General features: G+C 43.3%; 1 protein-coding gene across 2 annotated transcripts; it reads left to right on the top strand.

Annotated features, from left to right (window-relative positions):
* The first annotated feature begins 6,105 nt into the window (after positions 1-6,105).
* ripk2 (receptor-interacting serine-threonine kinase 2) lies at positions 6,106-18,366 on the top strand. 2 transcript variants are annotated; one of them, XM_062530514.1, is made up of 11 exons: positions 6,106-7,000; positions 7,515-7,668; positions 7,788-7,943; positions 9,012-9,169; positions 11,062-11,111; positions 11,407-11,568; positions 11,947-12,032; positions 12,817-12,909; positions 13,400-13,505; positions 14,024-14,215; positions 15,274-18,366. In XM_062530514.1, the coding sequence occupies exons 1-11, from the start codon at positions 6,810-6,812 to the stop codon at positions 15,678-15,680; spliced, it is 1,755 nt and encodes a 584-aa protein (XP_062386498.1). In that variant the 5' UTR covers positions 6,106-6,809; the 3' UTR covers positions 15,681-18,366. The 2 variants fall into 2 exon arrangements, with proteins under 2 accessions (XP_062386498.1, XP_062386499.1); XM_062530515.1 differs by lacking the exon at positions 12,817-12,909.
* Positions 18,367-18,851: the final 485 nt, after the last annotated feature.

The raw sequence follows: 18,851 nt of genomic DNA, 5'->3' as shown, positions 1-18,851 counted from the left end.
TTTGCCCATGTATCGTGCAAGGGCAAAGGCCAAGTTGAACAGCTTGAGGCCCAATCCCTGTGTTCCGAGGTCTCTGCGCACTGTAAGCGTCAAAGTGAGGGCTGCAATGGCTGTGCAAAAGCAGTGACGCGAAAGATGTTGATGTTCTTCAAGGCAAAGTCAGTTCCAGCTGACTCTTCCAGCTCTGCTGTAGCGTCCGTCGCAGATAGCATTATCCTTGAGCTAGAAACCCAACTGGCCTGTTCTGGCACACGTGATTCTGGTGAGTCCAGCCTTGTGAAATCTGAAATGGCAGACAAACTCTCCAGCGATGAGTTCCACGCTACTGTGACTAGGGAAGTGAGCCAGGTGCTGCTTAAATTAGCGCAAAGTTTTACTGGACCCGTGATGTTGGACAACCCTCTAGGCTTCTCTCCTGCCTCTGATTCCGCTTCCGTCGCATCCAGCGTCGTGGGAACCGTTCTAGATGGAGTCCGATGCCTGATGAACTCCCCAGTCCAAGATGCTCTGACTCAAGATTTGAAAGTGTGGTCCGCCACACGTGATATGTACGGTCGCTTGCAGTTGAATCTCAGAGATTTCTTTACGAAGCTGTCAAGGCGCCAAAGGAAGGCTGTGCATTCTGCTTCAGCTAAGGAAGCTATCGGCCAAGTCTTGCTTTGCATTCAGGAGGAGCTTGCAAACTCAAGCAAGTTCCAAAGTTCTGACGACAACGTCAAGGAGATAAAGGTCGTCATTGATTCACTGATTGAAGATGTTGGGATGGTGGACCGTCTCGCTGACCAGGATAGGCCCCTCTCCTCCATATCTGGTACCTCAGAAGGAAGCTGGTCAAACTGGAGTGAGGAGAGCCTTCCTGAAGAGTCTGTGGTCATACCAGAGGTCTCCACTGCAGCCCCCATGGCAGCAGACACTTTGGTGGTTGTGAACATTTACCTGAGCGATTTGCCTCAAGATGAGGCTTCTGCGTGTGTACCGCACGAAACCGTAGTGAGCGCTGTGAACAGCATCACCTCGACGCTCGGCTTGCAAAATGAGGAGAGCTCCAGCAGGCCGCCCTCTCAGGGTCATCTGACCTCAGTGTGGAAGAGATTAGAAAAGGCTCTCTCCCAGGGACATATTCAGTCCTCTCAGGACCTGATTGAGGACGTTTACCAGATTCTCCTGAAGGGTAGACAAACTGTTGCTGCTGCAAAGTCTGCCTCCGACTCTGCTCTTGTTGCCATCAAACAGGCCCAGGATGTACCTCAAGGAGCCATGGTTAGCCAGATCATAGGCATGTTCGCACAGGAATGTGTGAGGGATTTATTTCTGCCTTGCTTCAAATTGCCCTCGTCATGGAAGTCAGGTGCAAGGGCCCCCCTGAGGTCGGCCGCTGACTCAGTGTCCTGTCCAGGTGGCCTAAGCTCCATGGCCAGAAACGGAGAGGACCGCGCCGTGGAATCACCGTCTCAGATTCTGGCAGAGGTACTGCAGGTTGCCATGAATGCGATGGTCGCTGACGTCATGAATATACTCTCCCTGGCAACGCGTTCGCCCATGGATATGGAAGCTTTTCTGAAGGAGTCTGGATTACCCGGTTACGATGTTGCCTTCAACACACCAGATTTAGGACTCCTGGACGACAAGAGATGTGCAGACAGTCAGGCAGGTTCTACGGACTACTCCAGCCTTGTGTCTGTGCTCATGATCCGCCTGCTGTCAAAGCTACAAAATGAGGATTCACTCTCTGACGATATGCTGGATCAATGCAGAGAACTTATCAACAAGGTGCTCTCTGAGCTCACAGCAGCACTTGGTGTCTCCAAAACTGACTTTTGCCCTGCTGGTGTGAACAATTGCAAAGTATTCAAAGTTATCTACAATAACCTCCTGAGTGAATATGGATCAAAGAACAGTGTCCTGTTGGCCTTGGAGATAAAGGACCCCTCAGTAGAGAAGATTGTTGTGAGATCTTTGATCAGCGAGATTACGACTGATGTGACAAATGATAATGACGCTACACCTAAGAAAGACAAGAGAGGGAGTGGATGCTTTCAGTTCCTTCCAAATATGAAGAAGATTAAGTCTTGCCTGAAGGTAAAATTGACCTTTTTGCATTATGTTAAAACACTGTTATGATATGCCACACGCTCAAGATTTGTATAAATAATGATTGACTGCTCTGTCTCTCCGATGGTCAGAGAAACAAGTCAGGCAGCCAAAGAAAGGCCAACGCAGATGGAGCCACAGCAATCAGCATCACTGACATTATTGCCGGTAAGTGTACGTTACACACACAGGCTTGTGTCCAAGTGGGAGCACCACATGTCCAAAATGTGAATCTATTCTAATTCATAAATTATTATTTTGCATTGTATGATCAAAGTAATAATCTTTTTTTTAAATCATAAATTCATAAATTCATCAAGTCACCTTTTCCAACCTGCCTCTTGTTCAGTTTCCCCAGAGTCCTTTGCCTGTTCGGTCTCATTGGATGAGGAGCCATGCATCCCCATTGGCTCACCTGAGAAGAGATGCTCTCTCTTCACCCGCATCAGATCTTTCTTTAAGAGGAGGTCCTCTGCGGTCTCGCCAGTGCAGCTCAAGTAACATCTTGAATGGCCTCAGCTGTGGCGCAACTGGCTGGGGCACCTGCACTGTACGCCGGCGACCTGAGTTTGATTCCCGCCCCGTGGTCCTTTCCGGATATCACCCCTGCTCTCTCTCCCATTCACTTCCTGTCACTCTTCACTTCAAAAGACCCCCAAAAAAATTGTTAACAAAAAAAAGTAACAACTTGAACCAACCAAACGGAAAAACTTTAATCTAAATTTAACTTTTTGAACCTCTGTTATTTTTTGCTCCTGTGCGGCCCCATTGGCTCACCTGAGAAGAGATGCTCTCTCTTCACCCGCATCAGATCTTTCTTTAAGAGGAGGTCCTCTGCGGTCTCGCCAGTGCAGCACAAGTAACAACTTGAACCAACCAAATGGAAAAACTTGAATTTAATGTATTCTTTTACTTTTTGAACCTCTGCTATTTTTTGCTCCTGTGCGGCCCCATTGGATGAGGAGCCATGCTCCGCCTCTGGCTCTCCTGAGAGGAGATGCTCTCTCTTCACCCGCATCTTTAAGATCTCGCCAGTGCAGCTCAAGTAGCAAATTGAACCAACCAAACGGAAAAACTTGAATTTAAATGTATTTTTTCACTTACATAGTAGATTTTGACAGGAAGTGAATGGAAGGGAGAGCAGGGGTAGAAATCAGAAAGGAACACGGGCCGGGAATTGAACTCGGGTCACCGGCGTGCAGTGCAGGTGCCCCAGCCAGTTGCGCCACAGCTGGGGCTCTGCATCTGATCTTTCTTTAAAACGAGTTCCCATGTGGTCTTGCCAGTGCAGCTCAACTAGACAAAAAAAAAACTTGAATTTAAATGTATTCTTTTACTTTTTGAACCTTCTCAAGAGGACAAATAAGTCAATAAAACTCAATAAACTATTCATGCATTCAACTGTGTCTCGTTGTCTTTTTTTTCTTAAGTTCAAGTAGAAGTTTAAGCAAGTCAAGTCAAGTTTATTTCTATAGCGCATTTCATACACAGAGGTCATTCAATGTGCTTTACATAAACAAAAACCAAACAGTAATAGCAGATGTGCAGTGTCATGTTAAGTAAGTAAGTAAGTAATGTAATGTAATATTTATTCATAAAGCACATTTACAACAGTTCACACTGACCAAAGTGCTGTACATAGTATAATAAAAAAGGTAAAGAAATAAAATGAAATAATATACAATAAAATGAAATAAAATAATAAGTAAAGTAAATAAATAACAATACTGAATAAAATTACACATAAAACACAAAAACTTCAAATTAAGGGGGAGAGAAAGCAAGGATGTAAAGGTGGGTTTTGAGCCTTGATTTAAAAGTGGAAATGAAGGGGGCATCATCACGTATTTGTGGTGGCCGCAACAGCAAAGGCCCAGACAGCTTTTTGTTATAATCGGGAGTGGTGGATATGTAGAAGACCCTAAGGGAACAGGAACACTGATACTGAAAAAACAATTCAACACAAAGAAAATTCATCATTTGAGATTATACTGAACATTAATAGATTTGCATAACTATTTCAATTGTTTGTGAACGTTTACCTGCTGTGAGCATCCATTTAGAAATAAATGTAGAATTCTAGAAATCCTGGATCTTATCATTAAGCAGTGAGCTGTTTGCTCGGGGAGCAGTAAGGAGTTAAGTGCCTTGCTCAAAGCCACTTCAGCAATGGATGTGGATGTGGGAGAGCAGATCAACCACTGCCCCGCTCACCCCCCCCCCCCCCCCGCTGTGTTGTCTGTCTTGTGAGTTTTGATTCATTGTATGCAGTGCAAGAGTCCAAGGCAAAATTCCCTTTGGGACAATGAAGTATCATCATCATCATCACCATCAGCATTAAATGAAAGCTCATTGGAAAGAATATCAAAGGATAATGTTTCTTGACTAATGCCACACCTGCTTTCCCCACTGTGTGAAGAGCCCTGAATTCAGAGTGTCCCCCTTTTCCTTTACAGACACAATCATTTTGCTGGATGGCTTTGCTTCAGTGTTTTGATACAGGTCCCGAGTTTGAGGAATTAAAGCAATGATAACACAATTATTTTGTTGACTAAAATCCGGATAGTTCAGGGAAACTCCAAAAATGGCAATGAGTGAGCAGGGTGCAATATCTAGGACTTCGGACATCATCTTGCAAAAGTTTTTCCAAAATCATGTTAGTTTTGACCATGACCAAGGTATCTGCTAGGTGAGATTGGACATCTATCACAAGCCTCACTAGTGCCAGGAAAGTATTTTGCTAATTTAGGTTTGTTTGAGAGGTGTACAGGATGAGGATCATTACTTGTCATTGGCTTTGTCCCGCCAGGGATCCTGAAACTAGTCTTTCTCAGTGAGGTGGTTAAATGCACAAACTCAGTGTCCAAAATAATTCCAAAACACACTACAAAACAAAACCCCTTAATTTCACCCCTCATGCCTTCCTTTGACCTTAAACCCTTTCTAGAAATGTGCATATAATTAAGGTTGATTACTTTTTCGATTTCCCCCCTTAATCAAGGTATCCTTGAACTACACCTTAAAATGAAATTAAGATTACTTAATTAAAAACCTCTATACCCCCTTAATCATAACGAATAAAAGGAACCCGATATCTTAAATGTAGCCTAGATTAAGGGGTCACACCTTAAAATGACATTTAAGGTCAAATGAGGGCCTGTTTTACAAGTTAAGGACCACTTAATATTAAATGTAGTGGTTTTGGTATTTTCAGGGGTGGGTAGATTTGAGTAGGCCTATGCTTCGTAGTGACAAGCAGAGATTCAATCTTGCTCCGGTCTACAATTTTGGTGACATTGGTCGATGCCAGTAGTATTTTTTAAATAATTATATCAATGCCATTTTTTTCTACGGCAGTCTTTTTAAAAGTTTATTTCTTAAAGACGTAGTCTTCAGCCCAATACCAGGGGCTCCATACCAATGTCAGTAAGTCTAAAAAGGAAGTGGCAAACAATGGCACTGTGTTTGAGAGTTTAAAACAGTGACAACCGACTGTAGCTGTAAGCCATAACATATGCCCGGTTTAGAGTTCACTGTAGACTGTAGGCCTGCTATAGCCTATCTATAGGCCTAGACATGCTTTTCGTAACCCATTATTTAGGCTACTGCTGCTTTGTCCACACTTATGTCCTTGTCTGTCCTGTGGAGTTAAATGGAAAGTCTGAGCCTTTTGGGAATAGAGGCACTAAAAGGCACTGCGTTCTGTAGGCTAGGATTCAAAACTCTCAGCCTCCTGGAAAATTTACAGATTCCAATAAGGATTTGGAAATTCCTTCTGGGGAATTCCCACAATTATAACTGCACGGGTTTGAAACGACTTCGGCTACAGTTCAATAAACTGTCTCTCCATAACATCGCACTCACTTTCTCTCTAGAAGCCCAAACATATTAATAACCAATGTGTTAACCTTCTTTCTTGTGTACCCAAGAATAAATCATTACGCGTGATGGTTCCTGCTGCTCTTGAACGTGCCAGGAACAACCCCGGAAATGACAGCTACAAATATTATGATTTTCAGTCGTGAAATTATTAGCTATTCTTTTCATGGTTCCGCCTTGCGATTCTGTGGACTTACAAAACTGGCTCTGTTTCCAGGGTCATGTGGGTTTTTCAAGGGGTGGTATTAGAGAGCTCAGGGACGTGCGACTACCATTCACAAATCGATATTCGTATTTTCAGGATTTGTAAGGTTAACGTGACAGTTACCGCATGGGTCACGGGAATTTTGTTGTAGTGACGTCGTCGGTTGGGCTGAGCCAAACTAGTCTTTGCTCAAATTATTCAGGCCCCTGGTATTATCTGCTTTGCTGACATTTGACACATGTGTTGGCTATATCTGCAGACCATTTAGTTAGGTGGATAGTAACTTGCATTTATTTCTGACGCACTTTTCTATCTGTGGTCAGACAGCTAGCATACCTGCAAGCGGTGCGCTTCATTTTTATTGATGGGCAGGACTCACATGTGAAATGTTTTGAGGGACCGTACACACGAGAAAAGGAAAATGTAAAGACAGCTTTACAGTTGATTCGAGCTGAGGAGAACGTCTACGTCGGGGACGGGGGATTTCTCGATCTTTGCTGGCAAAGCTGGCAACGTCAGTTTCGATTCCTGTTTTTAGTAATTGACAGTAGCCTAAACGTGCGTTTGCGGAGAGCTACCTAGCTAGCTCGTTAGCTACACCAGTCAGGCCCTTTCTCTCCTCGTATTCGTGGCTATGGAGCATGCAGGCTGTGTTAACATTTGCAGTCTAACCAGTACATTACCCGTCATACCTTATCAGAAATTGACGGACTTGCACTACCTGAGTAAAGGAGGTTTCGGGACCGTATTTAGGGCTCAACATTGCGATTGGCGCACTACCGTTGCTATAAAGTGTCTGAAATTGGATTCCCCTGTCGGCGAAAGGTATGTTCAAGAATGCCGGTATGAACTTAAACAAATTTGTAAAGCTGTTCCCAAAGTAAAATATCTTTATTGCAGCGATGTCACGCTGGTATATTGTTCTTATCGCCTCGGAGTGTATAGCATCACTGCCTAGTTTAGGTTTCTCTTGGTATATTGTAACATCATGTGTGGTTTAGCTGATCTCACAGATTTGCATCCAATTTATTCCCACTTGTTTAGTCAGTAGTGGCTTTATCGCATACCAGTCCAACACAGATTGTTGTATATAGTGTAACACCCCCTGGAACTCCCTGACAGCTGTGATGTGTTACATCTTTTACTGTTAGGAAGCTTCACCTAGCCTACATTTCCATGAAGATGGTTCCACAGGCTAGATTGTCTTTCTTTGGGAATTGAGAGATGATTTTTTTTTAATTATTATTTTCTTTTGTGCACAGTTGTCTATGAGCCGCAGTGATAGCTTGCCTGTCATACTGTTTGTAAGCCCATTTGTAATGATTTGAATTTCTTACAGGGAGAGAAACTGTCTGCTGAAAGAAGCTGAGGTCCTTCACAAGGCCAGGTTTAACTACATAATCCAGATTTTTGGTGTATGCAATGAGCCAGAGTTCTTTTGCATAGTCACAGAATATATGAGCAATGGCTCCCTTGATGAACTGCTTCACGAGGTACATGAGAAAAACAAGTTCTGCATTTCTGTAATGAGGCTTTGAATATGTACTGTATGTTATGTGAAAAGTCATGATCCATCGTGCATGATTATGTCTCTCTGTCTCACCCACAACAGAAAGCCATGTACCCAGTGTTGGCGTGGCCACTGCGACTGCGTGCTCTGTATGAGATAGCCCTTGGTGTGAATTTCCTCCATAACATGACCCCACCATTGCTGCACCATGACCTGAAAACTCAGAATATCCTTCTGGATGGAGAATTTCATGTCAAGGTACAGACTAAAATGTCTGAGTCATAATTATTTTCAGGCATGCTGTTATGGTTTCGATTTCAGATTTGATTGTTTGGTGTCGGGGAGGGGGGGACATGGTTGCTGTGAATAAGTGGTTTCTTTGGTTTAGTAATTTCTATGACATCAAACCACATACTTGGCAACACCTCAAGTTGGTTCTAAACAAGTGTTTCCAATTAATTCAGATATTTGCAAACAAAAAACAGACGTATCAGACTTTGACTTTTGAGCACAATTGTATATTTTTGTATACTTTTTATTATTATTTTTATTTTTTTAAGATCAGACTAAGGATGTTGTCTAAAGCCTTAGGAGTTTAGAACCTCTTAGTGGACTAGCCTCTCTTAAACCAGGAGTAGATGGACTACTGTTATATTGATAGCAGCAGAGACACTTGCCTTGAGTGGCTTGATTATTGTAACCTTTCGTATCTCAAATTATGAACCCTTATGTGGACATTAAACAGTGGACAGGAACCTTCATTGTATTCAGAATCATGTTTTTATTTTTCAGTTGTAAATATCAGAAAGCATACAGTTTATCCACGGCTGATTAATACTATAAATAGGTTTTGAAGATAAAAATCACTGACCCACTAAGGTTTTATCTCCTGGTTTTATATTACAAACACATCTGTTTGTAGACGTTTACATACATCTATTGTGGGGACTTTTTAATCATTAATCCCACAATAAGGTTGAATGAAAGCCGCAAAAGGTAACAAAGCTGTCTTTGTGTTCTCATACCACTCTTCAGTCCTTTTTCCATGAAAAACAGCATGGGATGTGTATAAAAATGGCTGCTTAATGAGGTCAGTTTGGTGTAAACTGCTCGTCACAACTCCATTCAGAACACGGTTATGCAAAGAGTACTATCAAAAGCAATATGCATTTATCTTGCCAAGCAATGAGTCATTATATTGTTTATATTTTGATAATGTGATGTATAGTCATATTATGCATTCATAGGAACTCTGAAATACATTGTAATTAAATGTTCATACAGAATTAATTTAGGTATTTTTTCCCCCCCCCGGTACATTCATAGATTGCTGACTTTGGCCTGTCAAAATGGCGCCAGTTATCCATCAGTAAAGGCTCCAGCTCTAAGCCTACAGAGATGGGGGGCACGGTCATCTACATGCCCCCTGAGGAGTATGAGCCTTCAAAGACACGCCGCGCAGATGTCAAGCATGACATGTACAGGTAAGATGTGCAGGCCTTAACCATGCTATTTACCAAGTGCAATGTAAGAGCTCTATACTATTCAAAATGTAAACAAGAGGAGGCAGTCTGGGGAAAGGATGTTGATGTCTGAATTCAGTGGCCAATCACATTGGCTTCGAAAGCAACATGTTGATTGGCTGGAATTGTTTATTACTTAGCCCAAGCCACTGTGTTTACTTTTTATAGTGCTGGGACTGTGTACAAGTGCCAGAGGTTTTTTTGAACGGACACACCAATCAATGAGCTAGTGGACAATGAAGAGCAGTTCACTCAATTTGACAAGAGGTTTATCACGTTAGAATTACAGACTTAGCCTTTAAGATTGATTCTTGGGTCATCCCGAAATAATAGTTGGTAATGTGCTACTTTTATCATTTTCATCATCATTTTTATCATTTGTGTGGTTGTTTGCTGAAATGGAATTAGTTTAAACTTAATTCATTTAAGCGATTTAATGTAGTTTGTAATGTAGCCTTGTCTTTCATGGGCTTTATATGTACAGTATATTTCCATACAAGAGTGAAACTCATTTACAGAGAGATGTTGACATACTGTGCTCAGTGAAAATGCAAGCCATATTGAAACCAAAACTAGTGATTTTCCGTTCCTGAGCGTTCCTAAGGCATTTCTGGAGGCACAGAAAAAATTTCCATTGCAAAGTATGCTGCATAACCATACCTATATGGAGAGTATATCTACTCATATATGTATATGAAGGCAATGATTGGATGGTGTTCAATAGAGTAATGAGTGTTTACACATGAGAGGAGAGAGAGTGAAGCACTGGTGAATAAGTGTGGCATTTTGATTTGATTTGTTTGAAAAAAAAAGTTACTTCCTGTTAGATTAGTTAGAGTTGTTGTATTTGTGTGTTAAGTAGAAAATTGTGTGTGGTGTTTTGCAAATTGTGTTTTAGGAAATTGAAAATTGTGTCAGACACTTGAGAATTAGTGTACGGTTTTGCAAATTTGGTGTGGGGTTATACTAGTGTTTGAAAGACATGTTGTGTGACAAAGATTTAGTGTGTAAACAGTTGAAAAAAGTCTCCTGAATACAAGAAATGGAAAGACAATCATTTTAGATTGGTTTTAGTGTGTTGCTGAACAAATATGGAATACAGCGCCCAGTGGTTTGGGAGATTTTTTGGGTAGAGATGACGTTCTCTGGTCAGTAGGATTACCTGGGCTTGAGCACAAATGGATGAAATCCTCCAGGCCAGTGTGCTGCCTACAAATTCAAATCTCCCCCTGACCTCTGAGATTTTCACACGCTTCTTGGGATTATACTCGCTCAGTCACGCAAACCCAGAATCTCTCTGTGAAAAGCTTTGGTAGTCGTACTGAAAACATTCCACCGGTCTTTCCCAGTATCAGTCCTGAGATGGGGGGGGGGGGGGGGGGTTGGGTTGACATGGGCGTTCAGAGTGTGGTGCTTCTGGCGAGGTATTCATATGATGATGTCATCCAGACGTTCTCGGGCCAGCCGGGAGATTGTGTTCTTCCTTGGCCGTGCTCATTGCCGTGTCAGAACCTGATTGGCTAGTCGAAAATGAGTCACATCTAAGTGTAACTGGTGTTTTATTGAAAGTGTAACCCAAAAACACATTCCTCTTTTTAGAAATGAAAAAATGTACATGTTTCAGTACATTATTAAGCACATCACTTATTTTTAAGCACCTGCATGACCACACCTTGATGGTTGTTTCAATCAGTAAGTTACATAATGAGTTGTACTTGTTGTGGCAGAATCATCTTCAAACAGAAACCTTCAAGAGCTCTGACTCCTGCTTGTGGGGTTGCCAGGGGGATTGCCGGAATCTGATGTAACAGTGTAGCCATTCATGTCCCCACCATTCTCTCTTCCTCTTTCAGTTATGCCATCATCATGTGGGAGGTGCTTGCTCGAAGGATACCTTTTGAAGGTAATTTACTGCTTTGGGATTTTGTGTGGACTTTTTTTTACAATTCTACAAATTTTGTTCCTTACAGTAAATAAAGTCATATTATGCATATTGTACTATTCTAACAGGGTCTGTTACACATTAGCAGTTTTGCTCACATCGGTAAATCATGAGTTGCGGGTGCCTCTTAGTCCAAGTCCAGTTAGCACACTTCTTTAACGTGTTTCATTGGGGTGTTCGTAATGATGTCCTGGGAGTGTAGTTGGCCCTGGCCCACTTTCTGACTTGTTTAACTGCTCTGTGACATTTGGGTTAGAGGCGACCAACCCCATGCAGATTATGTTCAGCGTTCTGAGGGGCACTCGACCGGACACCAGCCTGGACAGCCTTCCAGCGGACATCCCCAGCAGAGAGACCCTACTCCAACTCATGACCAGTGGCTGGACGGCAAACCCAGACGAGCGGCCCTCTTTCATCAGTGAGTGCAGGACACACACACACACACACACACACACACACACACACACACACACACACACACTAACCCACAATTGCTTGCTTTACTCTCACTAGCCTTCTGTGGAATGACTCCCTCACACATGAGTTTAGGGTTAGTGTACTGAATGAGTGTGCTGTAGTGATTTCTGCCGGGGTTTTTTTCTCATCATAGCATACTCTAATGACGTTGTTGACGTTGTTGACGTTGTTGACGTTGATGCTTGATTCAAATATGAATGGACTTGACATCATCCAGCATCTCAGTCCGTACCTTTAAATGTTTTAATCTGTTATCCACTGTGTTATAATCCAAATAAAGTGTGTGTGTGTGTGTGTGTGTGTGTGTGTGTGTCTGCAGGCTGTCTGATAGAGCTGGAACCCATGCTCAGAGCGTTTGATGAGATTGATGTTTTGGAAGCGGTTCTAGAGGTGAAAAGGTCAAAGGTGAGTTTGGGTCAGATTTTGGCTGTTCTGAACACAAGAAAATACTTTCACTCTACTGAAAGGCGTGGTTTTGCTGGCATTCCACCGCTTATCAACTGTGGTTTTGTGTCCGCTAAAATTAAAGCTACAAAATGGAATAGCAAACGTATCCCAAAAGCACAGGAGATAAAAGACAGCTAGTACACGTACACATGTAAGCATAAAGCAGACTGTACAGTAGTTGGCTGTTTTCCTTTGATCTGAACTCCAACCTTTCCCTCATGCTATTGTGTTGTATCAGTACTCCCTGTCCTTTTCCTCCTGTGTCTTTTCAGTTAATAATCAGACCACCGGCTGTGATTACTGATTAGCCAAAAGGCTGCTTATGAGATACGCCATTGAAATGTGTTTTCAAAGGCTGTTTTAGTAGACAGCTAAGGTATAATTGTGGCACCTTCCACAAATGTTGTCAGGGGCTTTTGATGCTATTGTGAAACAGGGCGCTTTTAGTCTCAACCACATGCAGACAGTAGCAACACTGTGTCGACCACAACATCTCAGCTTTTTGAAAAGTAACTATGGTATGAGAAAGAACTGAATGTGTATTATGTTTATCTTTCATGACTCATAGTTGAAGTCTATTAGCTACAGAAAAGTGTAATTCCTTTTGCCCAGCTCACCCAGTGGAAATATTTCTGTCGTTATTTTTTTCTCTCATACATAAGCAATCTTTGTCTTCCTTCTCCCACTCTCTTTCTTATTTCTCACACACACACACACACACACACATATTGGCATGCTGTAGCTCATGAGGAGAACAGGATGCTGCCCCTCGTCTGTGGTGGTGTGTGAGAAGAAGACGAATACATGTGATAAAGAGATGAACATTGCCTGGCCTGTACGTTTACAACCTCCTCACTTCTTTAGCGCTAGCTCGTCTCATACTGTAATGACTCGGCATTGACGCTGGTCCAGTCACTGAAATGTAGTGGTCATTTGCTGTAGACTAAACATTGGTCGCTTGATGTCCTTCTTGGAATTCTGCGTTTTTGTCAGATAATGTGATAAGACTGGTCTTAAATATACACAAAACAAAAGATCAAAGGAACACTGCCATTTCTTCGGAGATCCTACATTTCGACCATTGAGCTGAGACCATAAACATGCAAATGACAAATGAATATACCGACACACGCGCACACATACTGTACATACAGTGTTACCAAACAAACAGACAGATAGATTTATTACCAAACAGACAGATATACAGTATAAACAAACAAACAGACAGACATATAACCAAACAACAGAGCCCATAAAAGATTGCAAACTTCTAATGTGTGTGTGTGTGTGTGTGTGTGTGTGTGTGTGTGTGTGTGTGTGAGCAGGACAGCTCCACATCAGGATCTGGCTCCTGCTCCTCCCAGGAGGCGGACATCTCCCAGCCGGCCTTCCTCACCATGAACAACAGGCCCCCCTCTTGCGGCCCCAAAGGCAAGTCAAACAGACAGATCAACAAACAATAGAACCCATAAAAGAGTGCAACCTTGAAACCCGTCAGTCCATAATTATATCTGATAAATGATAATTTCCCTCCATCTAAACTCCATCTTGTGTGTGTGTGTGTGTGTGTGTGTGTGTGTGTGCACAAAGGCATGCACTTCACACAGTGGCTCACTCTTGTGGCTTTGAGTCACCATGCTAGTTGCATGGGAGCCAGCAGAGCTTAGTGTGGACAGATGCTGAGCTTCCATCCTTAGCCTGCGTGTGTGTGGCTGTAAGAAGAAGTTGAAAATATCTGGAAATCTGGAGATATGTGTTTAAAAAAACCTGTCTCTCCTGCCATTTCCCATGGTATCCTTACATTAAGGGTCTAGTTGTGTGTACTGTAGCTGTATGGTTTTTCTATTTAATCTATTTCACTGTCATGTATCTTGGGTATTGTCTTGATTCAGACATGTAGTTCGATTGAAGCGTTTAATCCACCGAATTACTGTTCTGTAATCTTCCAGGTCCTGCTTCCTCTCCATTCATTTCTCACACCACACTAGACCCTCCCAAGCCCCTCATAGACGGGAACAACCTGGATGAATGTCCCACGATGCCCCAACCCCAGACGGACTACAACATCCCCATGAAGCCTGGGCCAGCGCCGAGTGCCTGCGACCTCCCCATCAGCGGACTCACCCTCCAGTACCAGCCAGGTGGGTCACATCAAAGATCCTTCATTACTGACAAGATAGAGCAACATAATGCATCTCTATGGAAGCAAAATTCGAAACAGTTCCTGTCTGCTTAAAGAGGCGTATCGCAAAGTCGTCATAGTGGGATATCGATCTCTGTCAAGCAGTTCAGTTCGAATGTGACGTCATTTTCTAGGTCTGCTTAAAGGGGGATTTCGCCCCCCCCCCCCCTCCCCTTTGCGAAAACAGAACGCGGAAATGTTTGAACGTTTGCGCCTCTCGCTCCGCTTCAACCCTCTCTGGTCACATGGCTCCTCTAAGACATGGCCAGCATGAACCTGCACAGCATTGGGGCCCTGCTGTGCTTGGGAAGGTCATAGAGCTGATTATCTTGGTGTTAGTGTAGTGTGTAGGATGGAGATGGATAAGAGTGGTGTATGTTTAGCTTTCAGTACACACTTACTCACCCAGAGTTGCCTGTAGTACGTGGGAAAAGTATGTCGTATTTACAAGCTTTCTGTGAATCCTGAACACATGTGTTGTCATTGGGAAAAATCAGTTGAGAGGTCAAAGGTGGCTTTAACAGTCTTTGTGAGTCAGTAGACAAATGGGGGCTGTGTGACTCTGTGTGACCCTCTTTGGTGGTGTTTACATCAAAGACAGTCTATCACTCGGATATTTATGGCCATAAGTGTGGCTTGTATTCAATAAAGCTGTCAGGCGAGCCAGCTCTGATTACTTTTTAGTCAATAATCCAGGTCACATGGTCAGGCCAGGTTACATCAGAGGTGCATAAAAAATTGCAAACATAGGCAAACATTTGCAAATAAAAGTTCTCTGTGAATGTTTGTGGACAATGTTTGTTTGAGGAAGTAATGTTTACACCAAATGGTTTGAATTTAACTGTTAAGTGAAAACATGTTCACCACAAACGTTTGCCGAATTTGAACGCACCTCAGTTTTACAACTCCTGTTCATGTCTGCATGCAGGGTACAGGATATGGTGTGGTTAAAAAAAAAAAAAAAAATCATTTTCAGATTGGTCCCTAAGCACTGATCTTTCACCCTGACCCCCGCAGCACTCTGCTCCCCGCCGAACTCGCTGGGCCCGGCGGGCCGCTGGATTGCGGCGAAGCGCGAGGAGGTGGTGCGTCAGATGACGGAGGCGTGCCTGAACCAGAGCCTGGACGCGCTGCTGGCCCGCGAGCTGCTGATGCGCGAGGACTACGAGCTGGTGGTCAACAAGCCCACGCGCACCGCCAAGGTGCGGCAGCTGCTGGACACCTGCGACCGCCACAGCGAGGACTTCTGCCGCGTGGTGGTGCAGAAGCTCCAGGACAACAAGCAGCTGGGCCTGCAGCCCTACCCCCCCGAGCTCGGCTCCCCGACGTCGCTGCCGCACCCCCCTCCCCCCCTCCCCAGCGCCCCCCTGCTCTCCAGCTCCTCGTCCTCCTCCTCGTCCTCCTGGAACGCCCGCAACTTCTAAGCTTCATTCGGCGTGGAAGAGACTGAGAGAGAGGGGGGAAGAGCGAGAGAAAGCATGACCAGGGCTGCTGATGGATAAATGATCCAGTCCTGGGTGTGGAGTTTGTTGTTTTTGGTACGTGTCTGTTCTGGTTGTGTGTGTGTGTGTGTGTGTGTGTGTGTGTGTGTGTGTGTGTCAGCGCTGTTGACTGAACTCGCTGTGTGATTTAAGTGTCCATTCCCCGGCTTCTGAGATGGAGAGCTATTCCAGTCCCTTATTTTCACCTGATGGAAAAGCCATTGTTATTTGTTCAGAGGATTTATCTGATTCATTTGTGAAGTTCTAGAGGCACCAACTGCAACTCTCTCTCTCTCTCTCTCTCTCTCTCTCTATCTATCTATATATATATATATATATACACACACACACACACACACACACACACACACACACACACACACACACACACACACACACACACACACACACACACACACACACACACACACACACACACACACACACAAAATCCAATACAACAAAAGCCCAATGTGGTGTCTTAAAAAAAGAAAGAAAAGAAAATGCAATTCTTCCTGGTGTTCAGTGTCCTAATCCTCGCTGATGATGACTGACCGCAGTGGTGAAGTCATCCTTTTCATTGTTTGTCTCTCACTGTTTCCCATCAAATCTCTCCCCTTTCTTAAGTCTTACTCTTGTGTGTTGCTATTTGAGAAATTGCACGTCTGAAAAATGGACCAAACAGCGCTCTGGACATTCTTTGTGCCATTCACTTTGAGTGAATAAGGGACGTTTTAGCACTCATCCGTGTGTGTGTGTGATGCCAAGTCAAACAAAGACTAGTTATTCAGAAACGTGTAGTAGTATCAGCTTAACAGTCCTCTCTGGGCAAAATAGATTGACTTGTCATTGGAGCCATTTGGCCAGGTATGGTGGCGGTGGGATTATATGACACCACCCACAACCACACTAGAGTTACACTAGAGCGTGGCGCAACCAGGTTTAAGAACCTCGACCTGTCTGCAGCTGCACTCACAAAGCAGAGCTTCATCTGAGCTGCTTGGCAATACATGCACCTTGGCAATAATTATAAAACCTCAAAAAACTACGGACCCGTGACACGTGAGACTGTCTGCTGGAAGGCGCCTGTGGCTCTAAGGCATGCTGTAGTAATATTCAGTGTCAACATGGACATGACTGGAAACCAGTTGTGTAGCTTCACACAGACAGCCCCTCTCAACTTCTCCTTGTAGTCCGACTGTCTTTGCTCTGACGATGTTCTCTGTTGCCCTGCTGTTGTATCGACTTTGTAAATCAGCTCATGTACTCTTGACCTTTTCTCCAGAGGCCAGCACAGCAGTTTGGAAATCAACAACACAGCAGAAGTGCGTTCAGCCCATGTAGTCAGACTACAAGTGCAAGAGCCAAGCGCGCTTTGTTTATGGTTTCCTCATAGGGGCTCCTCGTCCGTTGCCTTGTTTTTGCTTCCTCTCCCAGATCTGGTTTCACTTCCTCCGCCAATGCCTGTGCTGCACGCCTAAAGCGGCGTATAACTCGCTCCTCCTGGTTGCTTTAAGGCCTTAAATGTCATGATCTGTCCGATCTTAGCTGGTCAAGGTTTTTCGGGGGGGAAAAAAAACATGAGTGAGGTTCATAGTTGATGCAGAGGTCCTACGTAGAGGTCATGGCCAGTTTGGCTGGAAAGATGGCTTAAAGTAACTCTATTTCAACATGTGACAAATGGGGTCTTTTGTAATCATGGTTGAGAGTTGAAACTGAATCATAGGCTACACCTAACATAGCTCCTCACCACTAGATAACCATTAGGATTATTCATGACTCATGACTGGACGAATTCATAGCTAACAAGTGGAGAAAAAATAGAGGATCATGATCTCAAACTTTCTGGACCTCCTGGGGAAGAATTGAGGACCAGTAGACTACAGGCATTAGCTGCTGTGTGTTGTTGTGTGTGTATGTGTGTGTGTGTGTGTGTGTGTGTGTGTGTGTGTGTGTTTTATTGACAGAGAAGACTTTTTTTTGAGAGCAGAATGTTACTCTAATTTACCAGGAGGATGAGTTTTTATGTTTTTTTTATGTTATTATTTATTCACTTAAATGTCAATATATTATGTGCCACTGATGTGATGCCATGTAGCATAGTTGCCAGAGCTCACATCTGTTACTGTTTTACTGCCTTTGTATGATCTGATGAGTTCAGCATTTGCACTGAAAAGGTACTGTACATATTCCATATTTTTCACAGCATCTGTATCTAGAGTATAATCTTAACAAAAGCACACCGGGAAAGATCAGTATAGACCTGTTTCTTTTTTTTTGGTATAAAAATCTTAACAAATATCATCCATTTAAGTAGATCAGTAGGTTAAGCAGAAACGTTTCTTCTCCTCATCAGGTTCATCCTTTAAAACAACATTTTTGAATCCAGTAAGATAGATTATTATTCGGCTGTTGAAATCTGTTGCCTTATTTGTGAGTCATTCTGTATTTTCAGATGAAAAAAATGCACATGACATGACTATAAAATCTACATGACAATAATGCTGAAGTAACAGCGGTAGCAGAAATAGAGGCTGTCTGTACTGTTCATGTAGATGATGAAGATCATTTTAACATCATTTCTATCAAGATGAGCTTTGCCACTGTCATTAAAATGGGTATTGTTTCAGCTGTTGGTGTCCATCTTGTTTTTTTTTCTGTTCACTATTCTTGCCAAGTCTATTCCGTACAAGCTTTGCACTCAGAAATTGGTTCTAGGGATTTCAGAATTTTCTTCACATTTTACAGATGTTTAGCTGACAGGTTTCCCTCCTTGTACAGCTCAATATAGAGGTGAAACTGAATGCTGAGTAGCTGTAATCATGCCGAATTTTGCGGTTGTATGACCATGTAGAAATTACCCTCATTCTTTTACAGACCTTTTCCCAAAAGTGAAGGGTTTGGACCGATATTGTTGGGGAAATATTGATGTTATTTATAAGTGGCCTCCAGGATGGTGAAACGATCATGCTCCACATCATATTCCTGAGAAATACGTGTGTGCTTACTAGAAGCAGGGCACTGAGTACACGGAGTCCTCCCTCATGGCTGTTTTGATATTGTGCTGCCCTGACTCCCAGTATGAAGGATCAACGTGTGGGGGAAGGTTTGGCG

This window comes from Sardina pilchardus, chromosome 2, assembly GCF_963854185.1.
Source record: "Sardina pilchardus chromosome 2, fSarPil1.1, whole genome shotgun sequence".
NCBI lineage: Eukaryota > Metazoa > Chordata > Actinopteri > Clupeiformes > Clupeidae > Sardina > Sardina pilchardus.
Note: the sequence above shows the minus strand (reverse complement) of the source record. Positions and strands in the feature narration are given on the sequence as shown.

Coding starts and splice junctions, on each gene's coding strand:
- ripk2 (XM_062530514.1), top strand. CDS start 6,810: ATGGAGCATGCAGGCTGTGTTAACATTTGCAGTCTAACCAGTACATTA. Junction 9,170..11,061: donor GTCAAGCATGACATGTACAG/GTAAGATGTGCA, acceptor TTCCTCTTTCAG/TTATGCCATCATCATGTGGG. Junction 11,112..11,406: donor TCGAAGGATACCTTTTGAAG/GTAATTTACTGC, acceptor CATTTGGGTTAG/AGGCGACCAACCCCATGCAG.